General features: G+C 37.2%; 3 protein-coding genes across 5 annotated transcripts in view; all 3 read left to right on the top strand.

Moving 5' to 3' along the window:
• Window positions 1-729: 729 nt before the first annotated feature.
• Window positions 730-6,656, top strand: LOC306871191 (ABC-type oligopeptide transporter ABCB9-like). The gene is made up of 11 exons (XM_079418964.1): window positions 730-1,773; window positions 2,011-2,125; window positions 2,237-2,367; window positions 3,306-3,511; window positions 3,708-3,905; window positions 4,106-4,234; window positions 4,323-4,511; window positions 5,010-5,183; window positions 5,364-5,523; window positions 5,863-5,999; window positions 6,084-6,656. The coding sequence occupies exons 1-11, from the start codon at window positions 1,143-1,145 to the stop codon at window positions 6,369-6,371; spliced, it is 2,358 nt and encodes a 785-aa protein (XP_079275090.1). The 5' UTR covers window positions 730-1,142; the 3' UTR covers window positions 6,372-6,656.
• A 387-nt stretch (window positions 6,657-7,043) lies between these two features.
• Window positions 7,044-18,773, top strand: LOC306871190 (vacuolar protein sorting-associated protein 37B-like). Of its 2 annotated transcripts, none has more exons than XM_079418962.1 (4): window positions 7,044-7,299; window positions 10,645-10,816; window positions 15,437-15,519; window positions 15,647-18,773. In XM_079418962.1, exons 1-4 carry the CDS (start codon window positions 7,195-7,197, stop codon window positions 16,154-16,156), a joined length of 870 nt encoding a protein of 289 aa, XP_079275088.1. In that variant the 5' UTR covers window positions 7,044-7,194; the 3' UTR covers window positions 16,157-18,773. The 2 variants fall into 2 exon arrangements, with proteins under 2 accessions (XP_079275088.1, XP_079275089.1); XM_079418963.1 differs by having other exon boundaries at window positions 7,159-7,384; window positions 15,647-18,226.
• A 622-nt stretch (window positions 18,774-19,395) lies between these two features.
• LOC306871964 (serine/threonine-protein phosphatase 2B catalytic subunit gamma isoform-like) overlaps window positions 19,396-21,166 on the top strand; it is a 35,990-nt gene continuing 34,219 nt past the window's right edge. Inside the window, exon 1 of one of the 2 annotated variants that reach the window (XM_079420255.1) lies at window positions 19,396-20,176. In XM_079420255.1, the coding sequence (XP_079276381.1) occupies window positions 20,122-20,176 (55 nt within the window). In that variant the 5' untranslated portion in view covers window positions 19,396-20,121. The remainder of the gene's footprint in view (window positions 20,177-21,166) is intronic. The other variant, XM_079420254.1, reaches the window with a different exon arrangement.

Here is a 21,166-nt window from a genome sequence, read left to right as displayed (position 1 = left end):
ATCAGTTAAAATCAGTTACTCTGTGGCCAATGTGACACATCTCCTGCAACTTCCTCTTTGCCTTTGAAATAACGAGGGTTGAACAAAGGTGCAAGAACATGACCACAGATTGCAGCATATTTCACAATAAGGCTGACCTCACCTTGTTACATGTACCATGATTAGGACAGTATGCCAACATCTCTGAAATTAACCGTTTAGTGTCGAAATGCCATGCTCTTGTTTAAAATCGTATTTAATAATTCATAAAAAGTTTTTGTTAAATTTCTGCTATACATATATTTAATTATATATAAAACACCAACCTATTTGAGCTGTAAAAATGTTTTCAACTATAAACTGCACTGGTACAATAGAAATCCAAGTGGTGATTAAAGTTCATTCAAAGCCTCAACTGTGCTTATTAATAACATAAGGACAGACAGTGTTACTTTTTTAGTTATTTTTTAATAAAAAAAAATAATATAAAAATAAACAAATGTAGGAATTCTATGCGTTTTTCTTTAAAATGCGTATTTAAGTAACCTTTTATTTTATTGGTTAGGTTTTTATCTTATAAATCTGTAGCGCAAATACAAACCATTATATCCATTTTATAATGTCCTCACGCCGTCTCCTTCAAAATATGTAAATACTTGTGTATTTCATAATGTGACCGGAGCCCTTTCTGATTGGCCCGCTGTCACGGAGGCGGGGCTTCAGTACTGTATTATTTTCTCCCTTTCTGTCATTGCACCGCGCAGGTAAGAAGAGGCGATGGATGTTACCTGGAAATGATGGGAGTGAGATAAGTTTTGTTGTCGTACCGGGAATATTGATTTACGAAGGAAATAAGGAGCTGATTCTTAGACTGAAATTGTATTGTGTACTGCCCCAATGAACGAGTCTGTGATAGAGCCGGGTGTCAAGCTGCGCAGGCCAGCGAACCAACTTGACAGACGCAGTATATTCACACAGACCTTGTTTCAGGCGCGCACTTTTTATTACTACTCCAGACCTGTCAGTCTGGTTTCACGCTGCTGTGTCATTAATATGTTTACTCGCCCTATAGAAATCACTCCCATATAGAATTTTTGCTTCTCACGTTTATCAAGAGCATTTGTTTTTCAGTAGCTTCAAGGCTCTTCAGCAGGTGTAGGAAAATGAGGGTTGCTGTGATTATTAGTGGCAACCTGGTTTTCACTCTGGTGGATTTTGTGGTCACCACAGTCTTGTATATTCATGGATCAAGTCTTGATATATTTTCAGATGAATTAGAGGACTTTGACATACACCGCTCAACTGTGGACTTGTGGGGAACTGTTCTCATACGGGCCAGTCTTCTTTTCGGGGCCATCATCGGGGTATTCTATAACAGGACTGATGGTCCACAGAGGGTTTCAAACCTGGGGACGCTGGTTTCTCTTATATGTCTTACCAACATGACTTATGCTCTTGCCAAGTTGTTGATGCTTTCGGAGGAGGGAGCTCTGATGTATGACCCCTGGTTCCTAAGTTTGTTCTCCTGGACTTGTGCATCAGCAATAGGCGTCATGATCTCATGGAAGCTGCTGTCACAGTCTCCCAATTCTGTTTCTGAAAGAGAAGATAGTGAGGAGACGGAGAGGCTGGTGGATAGTATCGAGACCGAAGATGAGTCCAGTAAGAAGAGCAGAAAATCAAGGAAAGAGCATCCCAATTCAGGGGCCACAATCAGCCGTCTCTTGTCATACTGTAAGAAGGACTCTGGTTTGCTGGCCATTGCTTTCTTCTTTCTTCTCCTCTCTGCTGTGTGTAAGTTCACTCTCACAGTTGTGACTTAAATATTCTAAGAAATGTATTGAATCAAGTAAACATATCATAATTCAAGTAATATTTCATTTTATATATAGTTAAATATTATTACAATTTAAAATAGCAGTTTCTATTTTAAAATAATTTAAAATGTAATTTATTCCTGTGATGCCTTGGTTTGTCACACTTGTAAGTTTATCAGCTTATAATGTTAATATTGGATTTTCCTCCCCATAGGTGAAACTTTCATACCTTATTACACGGGGCGAGCAATAGATGGCATAGTTATTCAGAAAAGCATGGATCATTTTGCTAAACCACTGATTACTCTCAGTGTTTTGGCTTTGGTCAGGTGAGCAGTTCTGGATTTCACTTTTCTTCAATTTTTGTAGACAGTAGAGATTTATTTATTTATTTTTTCATTTTATATAATGCCATTTATCTTTCTTTTTTTTTTTTAAAGCTCCATAGCCACTGGGTTTCGTGGAGGTGTCTTTTCTATTACGTTTGCCAGGTTAAACATTCGACTTAGGAACCTTCTCTTTAGATCACTAATGCGTCAGGAGATTGGGTTCTTCGATGCAAACCATACAGGTAATGTTATGGCTCCAATTATAGCTTATATTTTCTTATATTAATTAATTCTTATATATTTGTGTATGTACACACACACATACATATACAACTGTTTTTTTTTTTTCAAAAATCATGTTTTTATTGTGTTTTACTGTGTTAATTAGCTGTTTTTTAGTTATATTTTAACCCAGTCAAAATAACCCAACTGCAGTTTGATTGAGATTAATTGGAATGCACAATGAAAAAACATGATTTTGGGTTCTGTTTTTGCAAATGAACTCTCCATATGTATATATATAATATATATATATATAATTTACATTTTACATTTATTCATTTAGCTGACGCTTTTATCCAAAGCGACTTACAATTGCTATATATGTCAGAGGTCGCACGCCTCTGGAGCAACGAGGGGTTAAGTGTCTTGCTCAGGGACACATTGGTGTCTCACAGTGGATTCGAACCCGGGTCTCTCACACCAAAGGCATGTGTCTTATCCACTGCGCCATCACCACCCCATAATTTCTTATTTATTTATTTTTTAAGCAATTAAATATTTTAAAATATCTCTTTGACCTACATTTATAGAACGGTCAGAATTCATAATGTACTCAACAGCAAATACATCATCATAATATTTGCATACTGAATTGTGGTTGGTTTTCTTTCATTCATCTCTTTGCATACTGAATTGGGATCTGCCTTGTCTTCTTTGCTATTATTTATTTTGTTGATTCCTGTGTGCAGCCAATAGAAAAAAAAGATGTCATGATGCAGCATTTTATTTATAGAGAGAAACCAAAGCCTAAAATCTAATACTTTAATACTATTATTTAGCTGCCTTAAGGAAATGCAAATCAAGTTTTGTTTTTAACATTACTGTGTCAAAGACCTCTTTGGACTGGTGGAAGCAGAGAAGACATAAATGATTCAGCTCTCAATGGTTTGCCTTACAGGTGACATTACCTCTAGACTTACCTCAGACACTACTCAGGTGAGCGACCTCATCTCACAAAATGTCAATCTGTTCCTGCGCTGCTTTGTGAAAGCTGTGGGCATCTTCATATTCATGTTTGGGATGTCATGGAAGCTGTCGGTAGTCACCATCATGGGTTTCCCATACATAGCTGTGGTCTCCAAGCTGTATGGAGAGTATTACAAGGCAAGTTATGCAGCAAATATATTGCTTGAAAAAAAATAAAACAATGGCAAATGGTGCATTGTAGTTTATAGCAGCATATACTCTATATTGTTTTATATTTTACAATCGCACATTATAATAGCATTTTTTAATGCATTGAAACAAAATATGTACGCATAAAAAAAGATTAATATTCCACATTTTCGATGTTTAACAGAAATTAACCAAAGAAGTTCAGACAGCACTGGCTCAGGCCAATAAAGTGGCAGAGGAAACAATATCAGCCATGAAAACAGTGCGAAGTTTTGCAAATGAGGATCAGGAGGGAGACTCATACTACAGCAGACTGCAGGAGATGTTTGTTCTTAATAAGAAACAAGCAGTTGCCTTTGCCTGCTTCATGTGGTCCAGCTATGTAGGTATCTTGCAAGCATATTGAAGCCTTCAATATTTGTTCTAACAAGATTCTCATTTATAAAATCAAAATTTTCATAATTAAATTTCTCTTTTGGGGCATTTGAAGTGTCTTGTAGATCCAGTAAATAAAATTCAGCAGTGTCAGTCTGAACAACGATACTAATTTTTGTTCTCTCTTCTTTTCATTTTCATCTTTAGGTATCTGAGTTAGCCTTGCAAGTAGCAGTCCTGTATTATGGAGGCCACCTAGTGGTGACAAATCAGATGAGTGGAGGGACCCTTATTTCCTTTATCATTTATGAGCTGGAGCTCGGTGAGGCCCTGGAGGTATGGTGTTTTTCTTTTGATATGTGTGTGCATGATACTCATATGATGAATCTGAAACACAAAGTCTTACTTTCTGTTCTTTTTACAGAATATATCGTCAGTGTACACAGGTCTGATGCAAGGCGTTGGCGCTGCAGAGAAAGTGTTCGAATATATTGACAGAAAACCTAAACATATCCTTGATGGTGAAGAAGCTCCAGAGACATTTGGAGGGCAGGTGGAATTCAAAAATGTGACGTTTGCATATCCAACACGGCCAGAGATGGATATATTACAGGTATTCTTTACTGAAAGTAGACTTTAGATAGAAGGTTACTAACTAACAGCAAAGTATAACACCATAACCTAACCAGACATTTGTTCCAAGTCCATTTTTTTGTTGGTTTCTGACCATATAACATATGTTCTGATTCATTGGCTGTGATTGTGACACATTGCACCACATTGTCATATTCAGTGTGAACAGATAAATCCCACATATTTATGTGTAAGGAGGACTGATTAATGTTAATGATTTAGGCTAAAAAACACAAGGGTTAACTACATAATTATTGAGATACTTTATTACAGTTGTGCCCCTGTGCGTAAAGCTTAAACTAGGTTGCTACGGTTGACATTAGTAGAGAGTAGTGATGGTTGTCCTTGCAATTAGTGTATTGCAAGTACCTTTGAATGCTACGTTAATTTGTTTTCTTTTAAACTGATATGCTAGCTGTGAATCAGTAACAGAATTCCCAGAAACAGGAAGAAACCTAAACCCACATTTTCTTCTCAGAATGTTTCATTCAGTCTTCGCCCAGGGCATGTAACTGCACTGGTAGGGCCCTCTGGTGGTGGAAAAAGCTCATGTGTGTGTTTGCTGGAGAATTTCTATGCCCCTCAGCAAGGCCAAGTGCTAGTGGACGGCCGACCTGTGAACAGCTACCAGCACAAATTCTATCACTCTAAGGTGGGATATACACTGAGGCTGATCTGGATACATTATTTAAGAATACTTACGTAGTTTTCAGTGCAGATTGTAGTACATTCTACGGTCTTAAGAGGGCAATAGTTACTGATAATGCAAATGAAGTGGCCTAACAAATGCAAATTAAAAATGTTTTTTTTTGTTTTGTTTTGTTTTTTACAGGTAGCACTGGTGAGTCAGGAGCCTGTTCTATTTGCCCGCACTGTTCAGATGAATATATCCTATGGTGTACCTGAAGCCCCCACGGAGGCAGTCATTAAAGCTGCCATTAATGCCAATGCACATGACTTCATAACAGGCCTCTCCAAAGGCTATGAAACTGGTTAGTTATTATATTATATTATATTATTATGTTTTTTGTTGTAAATTATACTACATTTTTATATTTATTTATTAATATCATATTAATAATATGATATATATATATATATTAATAATATAATATTATACTATGAATATTATGAATACATATTCTAAAATGCATTTAAATTGTGTCATGCTCAGAAACTTTCATTTTTTGATGTGAATGCTTTGTGCATTGCAATAATGAGAGTAGATATTCAAATACATAATTGCTTGAGTTGTTTTTGACTTATTTGACATCTGTTTTGTACCAGAATTTGGCTGATAATTCATCCTGCTGCTCTGTCCTCTGTTATAGGGGTTGGAGAGAAGGGAGCTCAGCTGTCTGGTGGGCAAAAACAGAGAGTTGCCATTGCTCGGGCTCTTATCAGAAACCCTCACATTCTCATTTTGGATGAAGCCACAAGTGCACTGGATTCAGAAAGCGAATTCATAGTAAGCAATGACTATTGCTTTGAAAGGATGTGGCTTAAGTAAACATTCATTTCAGACTTCATTTGTGTCGTTACTTTGTTTTAGGTTCAGCAGGCTCTGAACAACTTAATGCGAGAACACACGGTTTTAGTGATTGCCCACAGACTGAGCACAGTGGAGAGAGCAGATAACATTCTAGTGATCGACAAAGGCTGTGTGGCAGAGCAGGGCCTGCATGCTGAACTCATGGCCAGGGGAGGCCTCTACTGCAAGCTGGTGCAGAGGCAGATCCTGAGGACTGACATAGACGCAGATGTTCACAACCCATCACCAGCCCCACCATGGAAGCTGAAGGAAGGAGATAAGGAGAGTGCAGAGGACTGTACACACTGAGTATGAAGCACGCTACTAAGACACAGCTGAAATGTGCTTCACTTGATTGTATGACGGCCTTAATCCTACATAGATATTTATTTTATTTTATTTATTCTAATCTGGGGATATATCACATATTTTGCATGTCAAACAGTGTGTTACTACTAGACAGGACAGGAGTACTGCACTGAATAAAGCTCTAAGCAATAAATATTTAATAGACTTGATGTACTGTACATTTGTTTCTTAAATAGTACAAACATCATTAAACTTAATTATGGAAATAAAATGAATTGTTGGACGAATAATTGTTTCATCCTTTAAATGTCCCATATACAACTAATACAGTCAATGGTGTATAGTTTATAGTATTAATTAATATTTAGACTTTTGTTATTATATATTATTTTGTTATAATTCTATTTTAGATTGAATTGTTTGTGTTTTTAGTTCTTCAACATATTCTATTTTTAGTTTTCTGATTTTAATTTTGTTTAATGTATTCCAGCTTTATTTTAATTAAAACAACTTTTAATAGTTTTAGTTTAGTAAACAATAACAACACCGAAGCTTGCAATTTTTTTTTTCAAATAAAAAATAAGTATGTTATCAGTTGTATGCAGTGTGATGCACAAGTCTATGATTTACATATTCTGAAAGAAATAAGAAACGTAATTATGATTTTGGAGAGAGCTCGTGAGCATCAAATGAAAAAGCCCTTGGTTTGACGTCACGCATCTCCTCCTGTCGTTTTCCGGCTGAAACTAGCAGCTTTGCCCAGTCTGACCGACCGCGATCCACAGACGGAGTTCAAAGTGTGAAAGACACCGCTGTGCCAGACATGGTTGGCCTTGAGAATAAGTTGAGTTCTTACACCTTAACTCAGTTAAACGAACTGCTCGAGGATGATGAAAAACTCAACAAATTTATCGACGACTCTGAAGAGGTAAGTTTCTGTTTCTCGTGAAGAGCGTCGCGAAGTTACCGTGGCGAGTTGTTGTGAATTTGAAACAGCACCATTTTATACAGAGGTAGGCCGTGTTTTGTTTTTTTTAATTCTTTAAAACGTGTTGTTTTACACTTATACGAGGTCATTGCATTTTATTGGGAACTATTTAAGTTTAAACGTTTCTGCGCGCGACTTCAGTTTGGTTTGTTTTTGACGTCGCGGAATATGACTAACGTTAAGTGTAATGATGTCCTTCGTTAAACAACATATTTTCAGTTAAGACAAAATGAGCCGATCACGGAAGCAGAAACTGGTCAACCAACGTATAAAACAATGCCCATGTGTTAGGAATAGCCTATGCGTCTCCTCTGTAGAATCTATAGTTTATATTTCACCCATCAGTGATGCTAGTAATTTTCTCGTGATCCTCTTTTGTAGAAATTATTACTGACGTTGGACTTGTTTATTAGTAATTAATTTTTTTTTGTAGAGCTTCACTTTGTATTACTTTTATGAAAACACATCTTCTGTCATGTGTTGGAGGAAACCTTGGGAATCAGAGCATGAGCCTTTTTATACAATTTTTTTTTGCTAAGCACTAGTAATGTTTACAGGAAACATTTGATTGTTTGCATCATACATTTTTAACTTAAACTTATTGTATTTTTTGTTATTTTTATTTACAATAACACAATAGTATTTCAGTATCTTAGTGTATTATTATTATTATTTTTTAATTAAAATAGCATTTTGACAGGTGTTTTTAGGTCATTTGATTTTTAATCAAAGTTTCATATGAATTATAATTGCTGATGCATAACTGTAAATGTATTCACATCTCATGAGACAATACTGAGCTTTGCCAATGCACACAATATCAGTACCTCTCGGTTTGCTCAGCTGTGTTTGCATATTGTCAAATAGAGGCATGTTCACAGTTCTGAGTTGATTTGACCTCCAAATTCATGGAAAGATGTCAACCTTGAATCAGTATGTGTCATGAGAGCATGTTTAATCTGGCAGCACTCTTAAAAGGTGATGTTTATTTACCAGGGCAAATAAGTTATTTATAAGCATCTTTTAAAAAAAATAATATAACTGCTTATATGTTGCAGTTTAAATAATCATCTTATATGCATTAATGCATAAATATATGCATTCTTAAAACTTGGCTTTCACTGAAATTGTTGACTGAAAGAAATGAGTTTTTGCTGGCATGGTGCTCCAGAAGCCTTATATAGTAACATTTCATATGTAGACTGTAATTATCTGCCACATAAAAACAATAGTTGCAGACTCGTACACTGGTCTACATGTCTTTTAGAAGGCGATGTGCATGTTGTATGATGAACAGACCTATCATTAGTCAGATTTGGAGAGAATTAGCCTTATATAATCAGTGATGAGCAATGATTTGCATTTCTAAAGCAAAGGTTGGTGCATTACCAGGAGAATTGGTTTTAGTATTGTCTGTCTAGTTGATGTGATATGACTCGTGATTCCAGCTGTCTTTGTGTTAGACACTGACTTATATATTTTGAGTGCTTGTTTGGGTATTTATTTTGTTTTTGACCCAATGTAATATATAGGACATCCCGGCACAGACTATGTAAAGAGCAAATGCTTTCTGACGTGCCAGCTGATCTAGACAGGTGTTTGAGAAACGTGTGCATTCTCTCACCTCTTCCTGTTATGCACTGACACATGATCTCTAAACTGAAACTGCAGAAGTGCACCTGTTAAAAGGGAGGAGTTAGAACAGTTAAATACTGTTAAATGTTCCGCATTATGGCAGGTTGTGAGTCACTAGAGGTGGCATGTTGCAATGTATTGTTTTTTTGAGTTTCTTGGAAATGGGATGTGCTTTCTGAAGATGATTTTTGTGATGTGTTTCTCTGTGTTGTGTACAGCTGGAATCCTTTACCATTGTGTATTAATAATTTATTTTTGGGGGCTGTAATGTTGTGCCTCTGTTGCAGCAGAAAGTACATTGTGATCATCCAGTACAAGGAGAAGCTTAAGTTGGGGTGACCTATTTATCAAAGGCTAGCTGGTTCAAATCAATTTGTACAGAACTCATTGTAAGCCTCTTAACTGATTCTCAAGGATGAATCTCTTTTCTATGTATATAAACAATTAGGTTTTTAGTCAAACATCCACAATTTGTCTAGAACTGTGGTTCTCTAATTTTTTTGACTTGGAGAATCCCCACTATATAGCCGACTATGGCTGAACCTGCCTAAAAGATTGCCATGCCTCTCCCTTAACACCTTTGGGATGAATTGAACTGTGAAACCGATCATTCCATCGCCCACCATTGACACTTGACTTCACTTCTCTCTTGTGCCCGAGTGGGAGAAAATCCTTCCAACTTTGTTTTAACAAATACTGAAACATCTACCAGCGAGTGGGCGTTTTTACTGAAGCAAATTGAGGACCAACTCCCTGTTAATGCTTGTAGTTTTAAATGTAAATGAATACATATGAGTGTGGTGTTTACATTTCTGCCTCTTTTTGGTTTTGTGGTGTTTTTGGAGTGCATGTTTTTAACTTTTGTCATTTATATGAGGTACAAAACCAGAAATTGCTTATGATCATTTACAAAACCTTGTTACTTTGACATTTGAAAAGTTTAGATGTGGGCCCCAAAAATATATATGCTGCCCTTCAGTAATTATGAAAGTAATATACATGGGTTATAGACTTAACCTTCACTTTCCACTGCCCACATACCATGTTGTTTACAATTATCTAGAAATGTACCTGACAGTTCACTCTGTCACCTGGAAGTGCAACATGATGCTGTGAGAAATTTTAAAAACTGTCATGGGAAAACCTTTACTCTTGTTACAGATATTAAAGTGACTCTGCAACATTCTTTTTCTTTCACATGTTCATCATAACTGCATTTATTTGATCAAAAATACAGTGAAATGGAATTACTATTTAAAATAACTACTATCTATTTGACTTTTAAGTGTAATTTATTCCTGTGATGTTTAAGTAAATCATACCGAAATTATTCTTATATGCTGATTTGGTGCTCAAGAAACTTTATTATTATTATTATTATTATATTAGTGTTGAAAATATTGTTTTGGAAACTAAGATAGTATTACATTTTTTTTCAAGATTCTTTGATGAATGCAGAGTGCAAAACGACAGCATTTATTTGAAATAGAAATCTTTTGTAACAATGTTGAGACTTAATATTTTTGTAGAAGCAGTGATATTTTTTTTTTCCAAAAAATAGGCTTCTTTGATGAATAGAACATTCAAAAGAACGGCATGCATATATACTCCCTGTTTATTGAGTTAACATGTCCCTTGTGTTTTCCTCAGATTAAAGGACTACAGCAGAACAAGGAGATGACCCTGGCTAGTAACCGTCTTCTGGCTGAGCAGAACCTTAAACTGCAACCCAGACTTGACCACCAAAAGAATGAACTGACCAGTCGGTACCGGAGCCTACAGGAGCTGTACGAGGCCTATCAGCTGCGCATGTCCACTCTAGGTAAAATACTGGGATTAACTTGTAACATCTCTCTGCCTTTCTGTGTAGCATATGTATCTTACAATTACAAACTTGTTTTGTATATAGTGGTTATGGACCTTTATGGATTTGGGACTATTTCTACAATAAGCAATTTTGAAAAGCTGCTGTGAAAACAATGTAAATGTGTGAAGCATCCGTCTAGGTGTTTATGTTGCTATGGCATGTGAACATATGAACTTAGTCATCATTTCCAGCTATAAGATAACCCCCTGAAGGGCCTGTTTTTCTGGTTTTACTTGTAATTTTCACAAATTCTTAGGCTTTGTGCACCACTTTATGCGCCACTTCCCCCTACATGTCTTTTCCTCATGGAAACAGAGGGCAGAACTAAATGGTAGCAGATGACTGTCACAGCTGAGAAGGATCTGTGACTTTAAAGAGAACAGGGAATGGTATTCAGCGTCCCTCCATGCCCCTCTGCGCTGTGTGTGTGTTGCTGATATCATAAATAAAATGCTGTCACTGATTACTCTTTGTGACATGGCGGTTGCCTGGAAGCTGATTCCAAACAGCGGACTAACACCCGTTTCATTTTACCATCTGTACACTCAATGTCACGTGGCTTAGGTTTTGACTTATGGTGTATATTAAAACTAAAGTACGAGTTGGAATCCTTTCCGTATCCCACTCTCTCTGAGCTGGATCTAGTATTGGATCTGTGGTGTAGAACAGGACTGGGTTATAAATTGAGTATTCATTGTGTATTGTTTAAAATGTGATTTATTCATTTATTTTTTGTGCTAATAAAGTAAATATTGCTGTTTGTTAATATTTCATTGTTATTTACATTTAAATTTAGTCACTTAGCAGACGCTTTTATCCAAAGCGACCTACAAATTAGGACAATGGTAGCAATCAAAATCATCAAAAGAGCAATGATACACAAGTGCTATAACAAGTCTTTGTTAGAGGTCTTTTTTTGCTTTTGTTAATTGTATAAAAAAGAAAAAGACAAGAAATAGAATGCAAAAAGATAGTGAAGCTAGTGTTAGTTAATTTTTTTAAGAAAATAAGCAGTAAATGAATAGAATAGTCTAAAAGGGGCTATTTTTTTTTAAAGAATAGAATTAGAATAGAGAGTACTAGAGTTAGAGGGTCAAATAAAGATGGAAGAGATGTGTTTTTAGCCGATTCTTGAAGATGGCTAAGGATTCAGCTGCTCGGATTGAGTTATATTGTTAATTTCAAATATACATGGAAATAACTCAAAAACATTCTTTCTTAAATTATAATTCATGTATTTAGTTAAAAATCACCCACATTCAATATTTTAAATATAAACACACAAATATCAAGATGTATATTAAATATTGTAAAAAGGCTGAAAAGATGCATTTATATTTAGATAAACAAATAAATATTAATCTAAATTGAAATGGTGTTCCTTTGAATGGGTGGAAATCACTCACATTCAGTATTTCTATGTGAATAAATACGAAGTTGAATATGAAAGTTAATATTGTCAAAAAAATATTTATTTAAAAAATAGATAAAATATGTGGATCAGTATTGCAGCATTACATTTCAGATTGAGATGAGTTAAGATGAGTTTTCCTGTGACACTGGCTTTTGTTTACCGTATGTTTAACTCTTCACTTCCAGCCCTTCACATCAGAGCCAACCCCCCCTCCCTTGAGGTCTAGTTCCTGTTTGTTATTTTTGCATAGAGGAAATAAACATGAGCTGTCATCCGTGTATAGAAGAAAAGTGCGATAGTGGCTTTGGTGAAATGTAGGTTACCCACTTTCCCAGGCCGGGGTGGTTATCTGTCCCAGATAAGGATTTACTGGATCTGAGCAGCAGCAGCAGTGCCAGTGCATCTGGACAGGGTTGCCGGCAGGCTGGCCAGTCAGCCGTTCACTTGACCCAGATAAACAAAAGCCCTAGTCTTCAGGCTAAATTGTGTGGTGAGGATCCTGTGTGTACATTAACCCGCCGACACCCCCGTTCCCAAAGCTGAGCCATAACAACGGAGGAGCTCCGTGGGGGTGTTTCAGCGTGACGGCCCATTCTAAGGCTGCTGTGGAGCTGATCTCTGCAGTAACAGTGTGGCTTTGTGCCCTGTGCAATGTCAGGAACAGGGCTTGGAGAGGGGGAAGGAGTATGCCCACACAAACACGGACACACACATTCAGTATTTTCTCTCTTTGTCTGCTCTGTCACACACTTGCATAGAGCACAAAGTAAGCTGGGTTGGCTGTAGACCGATAGCAGTCTCATGATCTGCGGGATGTTTGCAATGAAATACAAGCAATGCATTGTGGGATACAGTATTTTAAGCAGTATGCTTTGTATGATGTTTATTTAGGCAAATAAAATGGATCATTTGGGTATTTCGAATGTACCGGAAAATTTGCATATTGTGCCCATTTTAGTAAGTAGTCGATTGTAGTATGTGCATGTGCACTTCACCAAAGTCTGATTGGGAAATGGAAGCCGAAACTGGGCAAAATTGATGAGTCATTCTGCATAAAAATGCATAACTTTTATTCTGGGCAGAAGTTTTATTTGCTCTGCAATTCACATAAAAAAATTGTAAATAAAGTAGTTGAAAAGTAATGAAGTGGGCACTTGTTAGCTTGGAAAAACAGATGTCATCCAGGTGGCCACACCTTCCTGTCTCTAAATCAGCCAAAACGTCACAACCCGTTTCATCCGGAGTTACTTTATCCCGCATTAATAGCACATTAGTGATTGCATTAGTGTATTAAACACAAACCTTTATTTAAAAGGCCCTGCCCTGCCCTGCCCTTCCTTCCTTTCTTTCCTGCTCCATTTTCATCAGTCTCATAAGAGGAACAGTTTTTAGGTCGTGTTTACTGTCAATCTCAGTTTGTTGTTGAAGCATGTTGATCTCTAGTCAAGTATGCTGATTCATACGGTTGATAAGTCTGTGACTGATTCTGTTGTGTGCAAGAGAAACAAGCGCACAGCTGGCAAAGACTTATCAGCTGGTGAAGTGGCTGTACTTACTGTAGTTAGTAAATGAAATAATGAGTTAACAAAAGTTATCATGAATATTGTAATGTTTGAAGCAGTGCTGAAAAGAGGCGGGGCTAAGATATTGCTGGTTTTGGGCTGACCTGGAGTCAGTTTTAATTAGCAGGATATCAGCTGACTGTTTAAGAACAAGCAATGAGTCAATCATAGCCTGTCATTCAAAAGAGGACAGAAAAAAAAAATTCAGGAGCATTAAGGTTTTGTTAAATAATTTGTTTGCAGTGTACACTGGCTAATGTAATTAATTAAAAAGCGTTTTCTACCAGGAAAGCAATTGCAATGGTAAACAGTAAATGACAGCTTACAGTATTTACTTTTATTTGACTACTAAAGAAACACAGCATTACTCAGCAGTGTTGTAGTTTGGTATTACTGTGGTAAACAAGGCATAAGCAGCCTGTTAAGTGGTTGGACGCCATTTAGAATTATGGATGGTCTAATACAACAACAACAAAGCATGACACTTTTGTAAGTTGACTCTGCCATGAAAATAAATGTAAATAGATGTAAATCAGTAAAGAGAGCTAGACTGATATGGAATGGCATATGAGGGAAAGTGGCTCTTAGGTAATGGATTACAAGCTGTCAAAATGCAGTTTGAGATGTCCGATATCTTTAATCTATTATTTAATCAAAGCTTACTTACTTGTATGTATTTATGTATTCCATTATATGTATACAATATTGGTTTGTGATCTCAGATCTCTCTTTGGTCTCAAATAAATTTTCCTCATTGTTTTGAGCTATGTCTGTTAAGTGTAGAACATTACACATTTCTCTCTTGATTATGAATTGCTGTTATGTAAGAAGTTGTGTAATTTAAGCATATTAATACATTAAATTCATTTCTGATGCAAATGTCTGTTGACCTCTGAGAATTCCTGACAGGCGTGTCCAGTTGTACTGTGAAATCTGAAGCCATGGCTCCTGAACTGAAAGGTGAAACACACCCTGTTGATGCCTTAGCAAATTTACTTAAGGCATGCACTCCAAATTGGCAGATTTATATTGCTGCCTTTGATGTTGCACAATGGCTAAATCCAAAAGGTGCCGTTTTTCTTTATACCTAACATGTTTAATATATTTTCAGACTAATACAATTTTCCTAAATTCCTACATTATTATTTCAGTATAGGATTATATAGAAGCTAGTCCTGGCCACACCCACATATTAACCAGCTGTCTTTGATGATTCATTAACACCAGTTTGAGAATACCTGTTTGAGCAATTGATATGTGTCCTGAAGAAGGCTGTTTTTTGCTGAAACGCCTAGATCTACTTTTAACCATTTTGTAATGATTTAAGCCCAGCACATTAAAGGCTTTTAATCATACCACGTGAGTGCCTTGGAAGTATTTCATGTATATAATAGGATTATATATTGTTTACATGTACAGTAATGCATTTGGCAGATGCGTTTATCCAAAGCAACTTGCGTTGAACTCTTTGGGAATTGAACTCATGACCTTGACTTTGCCAGCACCACTGCTTGAGCTAGGAAGGCAGTATTTTATTGTCACAATTTTTTAAACATCTTTATTATAACACATTCCGCTTTTCTTTCTGTCCCCTCACAGATGACCGATGTGGAAACACTCCCTTGGACACACTCCTCGCACTCCTACAAGCAGAAGGAGCCAAAATCGAGGAAGAAACTGAGGTACCTCCATTACCACGAAGCTTAAACACTCTTTAAAGTTGCACTAGATATCTGCTGGGGATTTTTCATCATCTGATGGACTCAATAGTCAATGATCATGCTATTATTTCTCTCTTTATCAAATCAGAACATGGCTGATTCGCTCCTCGATGGCGCAACCCCCCTGGACATATTCATCGACGAGTATCGGAGTAAAAGGAAGCTGGCGCACATACGGAGAGTCAAGATAGAGAAGCTCCAGGAAATGGTGCTGAAGGGACACCAGATGGCCCCAGCTGCACCTCAGCCCTCTCGTTCTCAGGACCTTCCCTCCAGGCCAGCCGCTCTCCATAGAGAGGTCAATGGTTCCCCCATGCCGATGCCTCGGCGGGCTCCTCCTCTTCCCCCACTTAAAGTCACCCAAACTCCTCCTGCTCAGCCCACCGCAGCCATCTCCTACCCTCCTACCTCTCCGTTCGCTGCGGCCTCTCCATTCTCCCCTACTTCTCCATACCCCCCTATTCCCCCAAGAGTAGCAAACACGCCACCCATTCTTAACCAGGGATACCCCAACATGTACATGCAGCAATACGCCCCACCTGTGCCCCAGAGACCCCCACCACGCATGGCACCCCAGCCAGGCTTCATCATACAGTGAGCGAGGAACATTACGGTCTATGGAGAAAAAAACTAAATGCACACTGGACATTCATTCAAGCCTTTTGTATGTCCTTCAAGCTGCATGTTATAAAATATTGTGCACCAAGATGGAGTCTTGTCAACTGTAAAATTAACAAGGCTTTTCTGCAATCAAAGGGGCATCTGCAACAGGATCTTCAGTTTGCACTTTAGACTACTTTTGTATTTGATCAGTCATGGCTGGTTATGGAGTCATACTGTTTCCGTTCTTACCTTCTCAGTAGCGTTAGATCAAGTAAAAAAGTTCACATGAGCCTCAGGGGCCTCCATACATAATGAAGATATCAAAGTTCAAGAACTATCAGACTATCTAGACGGATACGAAGATCTATGATTTGATGTTTTCATTTGAATTGTCAACTTCATGCTAATATGTCAGTTCAACGACTTTAATATCTTCTGACATTTCATACCTGAAAAAGCTGCTTTTACAAAAAAGTAAAGCCTATGCAAACAGACTGAGACCGTACTGTGCTGAGTTTTTTTTTAGGGGGGGAAGAAACAAAACCATTTTTGCTCTTCAGGTTTTCTCAGACCTGCAGTCAAAGATGCTATTTGTTTTTCCAGTGGATCCAGTTTTGTGCTGGTAGCAGAAAAACGGGCGATTTAATACAAAACTGAGTTAAATGTGGGTGAAGTCATTTGGTACTGATGTGGTGGATGAGATTGGGAGATCAGAGCTACCGCTACAATGGAGAGAGCCTTATGTCTCAGATACGAGCAAATTCGCGCTGGAAGAAGCTTATTGGCTAGAATTTGAAAGGAGTGTGAGTGAACGGTAGTATGTGTGGGAAAAAATGTGCAAATTAGTTTTTTTTTTTTTTTTTTTTTTGGCTTGTGCGAACATTTGTGAAGCATACATGCTTGTATTGTCATTACCATGCATACTTAAACTGGCCAATATTACCATCTTAACGTTTGTAACTAACATCATAATCCTCCTTGTTTATTTTTGCCATCTAGTGTGATGTTCATTGGAAATGTGCTTCTTTTCCCTAAGCCCCACATTTTAATTGATGTTTGATTGTCAAACTAATATAGCCATACCATTTAACCCAGAAATTTAGTGGTAAAATTGGACTTGCCTACACCATCAGGTCTGTTACATATATCTTGTTTTCTGTCCTTAATATGTAGTATAACCTTCATTCATGCCTTTTGTTTTCACCCTGGATCTGCTTTCAATATGCATGTTCTGGTCTCTTCATGTGTCTGCCGCTGAAATAGCCACTTTGTGCCTATGCTGAGTATTAAGATGAAGACTTGTTCACTGTGGTGAGGAGTGTGCATGTGTGCTTCATATTCCTCCTTGCCTTCCCCTTCTAAAACAGATTTCTATAACAATTAGAAATTTATTTTTCAACATATATGCTGTGTACACAGGTACATCTTTACAAGTGCTCTTTACCTAAATATCTATTGTTTATATTTGACCAGTTAGAGCCATAATTACGTTGCCTCAGATTCAGGAAGTTGACATGATAGAAATGTTGTTTGGATTAAGTCCTATCTTTAATCACTGGTGCTACTACATTCATTTAATGAACCAAGATGATGTTAGAATGCAGGCTCTGTTTGAATTAAATCACTCCGTGTTTGTCAGACTTGGATTGGGTATCTGCTTTGTTGATGCTGATGAGCATCAGATTGAGAGGTGGATTTATCTGGGTTCCTCATGAATCAGGCTGCATTATGTCTAGACATTGGCTAAATACCTGTGAAAACCATTATGTGCTATGACAGGATTGCCAACCATCTGGAAAAAAACAGCTTCCACCCTTGAAAACTGTTTGTGTGTATAAACATGGTCTTTCTTTGTCTTAAAAATAATAATGATCGCTAGGTTTGTAAAAGGTAACTGGGCTGTATGCTTTTGCTGGCAATAAAATAGTGTTTTGTACTTTCCTAATGTAACATATGCAGACTAAGTGCTAGGTAATGTCTGTTCAAAGTGGTAGACATGGTAAATGGAACTGATATCTCCATTTTAAAGATAATAAATGATATCCCATCACTTTTCTGTGAGTTCAACCTTTCCATGTCTTGTATTCAGGAATGAGGGTAATGTTCGTTTGAATTATTGAACATAAAATATTACTCTTTGTATAAATCTAATAGGCCCTAACAAAGAATTTGACTCCCCCTGGTGGATGCAAGTGTGGAAACACAGTAATGCAATATATCCTTGCAACATTTAGAATTTCTGCTGTAATTATGACAAAGGCCCTATTTGCACCTCATTTTGCAGTTTTCCATTTATGAATATTTTAATGCTATTAAGATTGTGAGTTTACAATCAATTATAATTATACAACTAGCAAGGGTTTATACAGTAAATGTAGTGGTGTATGCACTTTATATTTAGTAACCATTATGCATATACAGTTGATAAACTAGTGGTAGCCACAGAATATATGGGTAAAATTGAATGCCAAAAAAGGTTAAAAGAATTTCAGGCTGCTGATTTTATAATTCACAGCTTTAACACTGAAAATAAATCCTCAAAAATATGTAGTTGTTGACAGCATATCTGAGATTAACACTTTCCAACATTATTTGTTTTTTAGAAGCATGACAAAAAAATAAATGTGAGAAAAACAAGAATTAATGCAATTGTTCGTTTTGACCAGTTTTAGATTTACTTTTAATTAAATTTATTGTAAAAGAAAAAAAAAGTTAAACTTAAGTGCAATTTATTAAGTGCACTTTAACTTTGACAGCCTAAAAATACATTTTATAACCATAAATATTTTTTTACTTTTAAATAATTTCAGCACCCCTTGCTTCCCCATGAGTGTCTTTGAAAAATAGTGATCAATACAGAAATTACTTTAAATTACCCTTTGACCCCAAGACAAATTCAAACTCATGCAAATGCTCATTTATGATTTGTTACCCATTCATGGTCTGAAGTGCGCAGCACATAAAATGACACAAAGTAAACAATTATGCAATGATACAGTATCATTGCATAATTGTACAGTAAGAAGATCTTTGACAAATACTTTATCCTTTGTGGAAACAGGCCTACAGTGTGGGTTTAAAAGTTATACATAACACTAACTTTAACGGCCTTGTAGTTTTTCTGCTTGCTTCTGCAGAGCAGCCATCCACATCCACACCGAGGGACCTCCAGCACGACCCATTTAACCACCATCTGCATCGCACGTGTCAAATTTTACGTGCTACGTCACGCCTACGGCAGCGCGTCGAGAGCCACAGCTCCGCCATATTGCAGGAAATCCGTCTGAGGTTTAGAGATTAGTGTTTAATCTGAGGAGCTGGGAACGAGAGTGTGAGTGGAAGTTACTGCTAGCCATATGGTTAGCTCGAGTGGGCGGGTAGATCGCGCAATCGCTGTTCTCACACGACAGGACATATGTTTATTAAGATAAATCGGCACGTTATTATTATGCCGAACTCTCTTATGAGAGTCTAGCTAAACTGGCGAGTCGACGTTGTAACTCTGAAAAGTGGAAAATCGGATTAACGTTCAAGATTGCGCACCAAACCCTAATCATTTTGTGTCGCTGGCTCCCGTTGCTACGAGCCCAAGATATCTGATAGAGAAAAGCAGATAGATAGATAGATAGACAGATAGGTCAATGTCGGCAGGAAAACCCCGAGACCGGACTCGATTCTAATAAAGTTAGTTAGTTTATCAGCGACGATCGGTGGTTGTGTTTCTGTCAGCGAGGGCAAGCGATCGAGTCCGTGTGTCTGCTGCTGGCGATGTTATTATGCTGCCCTGTGACCCGTGTACCCAACTGTAGTTCAGTGTTAGAGCGTTAAACCTGCCCGCTGGACTGAATTTCAACAGTTCTCGGACCCTTTGGAGTCTCCTTCCTCGGACTGGCACCAGCAAACACGGAGGATATCTTTGCTCATTTGCTGGTTAATAAACCCTGACTGAACTGTGAGAAGATGTCGACTAAAGAGCCGAAAGAAAAGCTGTCGACCACCGAACGAATCATTAAAAGTAAGTTGATTTCAGTGTCTAGACAGGCAATTACAGTCGATTCTATTGGATTCCCACTCTGGTATTTTGGTGAATCATTTGACTCGCCAGTCATTTGATTCATCTGAATCATTTCTTGACAGCCTGCCAGATTTTCCAGGTTTTGTCGATTGATTTCCTGCACTGTAATTCGTGGTAGCGACTTGTGGATTGCCAATCCCAACAGCTTTATTTTTAACTGTGCTACTAAATTGAATTAAAGTTGTTTTATAATCTTTGCACGAGTCTTTTTTTATTGACAATAAATGATTCTGTTGCACCCGTTGCATCTGAAAGAAGGGCATACCCATTTATATTAACAATATAAATATAGACTTTTGCAATAGTATTCTCATGAAGTCATTTTTAGTATTTGCAGCAGCTTAAACTGTGTCTGGATAAAGCTGTGGTTGTTTTGGAGATCAGCCATGTCTGTAACTGAAGGTGGGAGTGATTATTGATTCTGGCACATACATGTAAAATATAAATATTTCTTTCTACACACCTGGTATATGAGGTCAGCATCATTGTATTTTTTATCAGTTTTTATCTTTTTTTGTCTCTGGTATATAGCAAACCTGATTTCAAAATCCAGCAATGTGCTCCTGTCAGCCAGTCTTTGCAGAGACTTATCATTATTTGCGGTATTAATAATATGGAGTAAATTGAAACACACATGCTTCACATTACCTGCTTGGATCAGTTTTGAGAACTTTCCTAGAGAAAGCCATGAGAATTAGCATGCAGTAATGGTTTTAAAATGGGGTTCAAGACGCAAGCCTCCACTGATGCTCCACATTATCAGCTAATGCTTTACAGGCAATAGACCTTAGTCAGGGTTATCTAATATGAATATTTATTGAATATTTAATATTTGGCTTATGTAATATACTTTATAATATAATCATGATACATAGAGTCTGTGCAGTACTGTGTAATTTTCACAACACATTTTTCCAGAAGTTTGTCATC

This window comes from Barbus barbus (genome assembly GCF_936440315.1).
Source record: "Barbus barbus genome assembly, chromosome: 6".
Lineage (NCBI taxonomy): Eukaryota > Metazoa > Chordata > Actinopteri > Cypriniformes > Cyprinidae > Barbus > Barbus barbus.
Note: the sequence above shows the minus strand (reverse complement) of the source record. Positions and strands in the feature narration are given on the sequence as shown.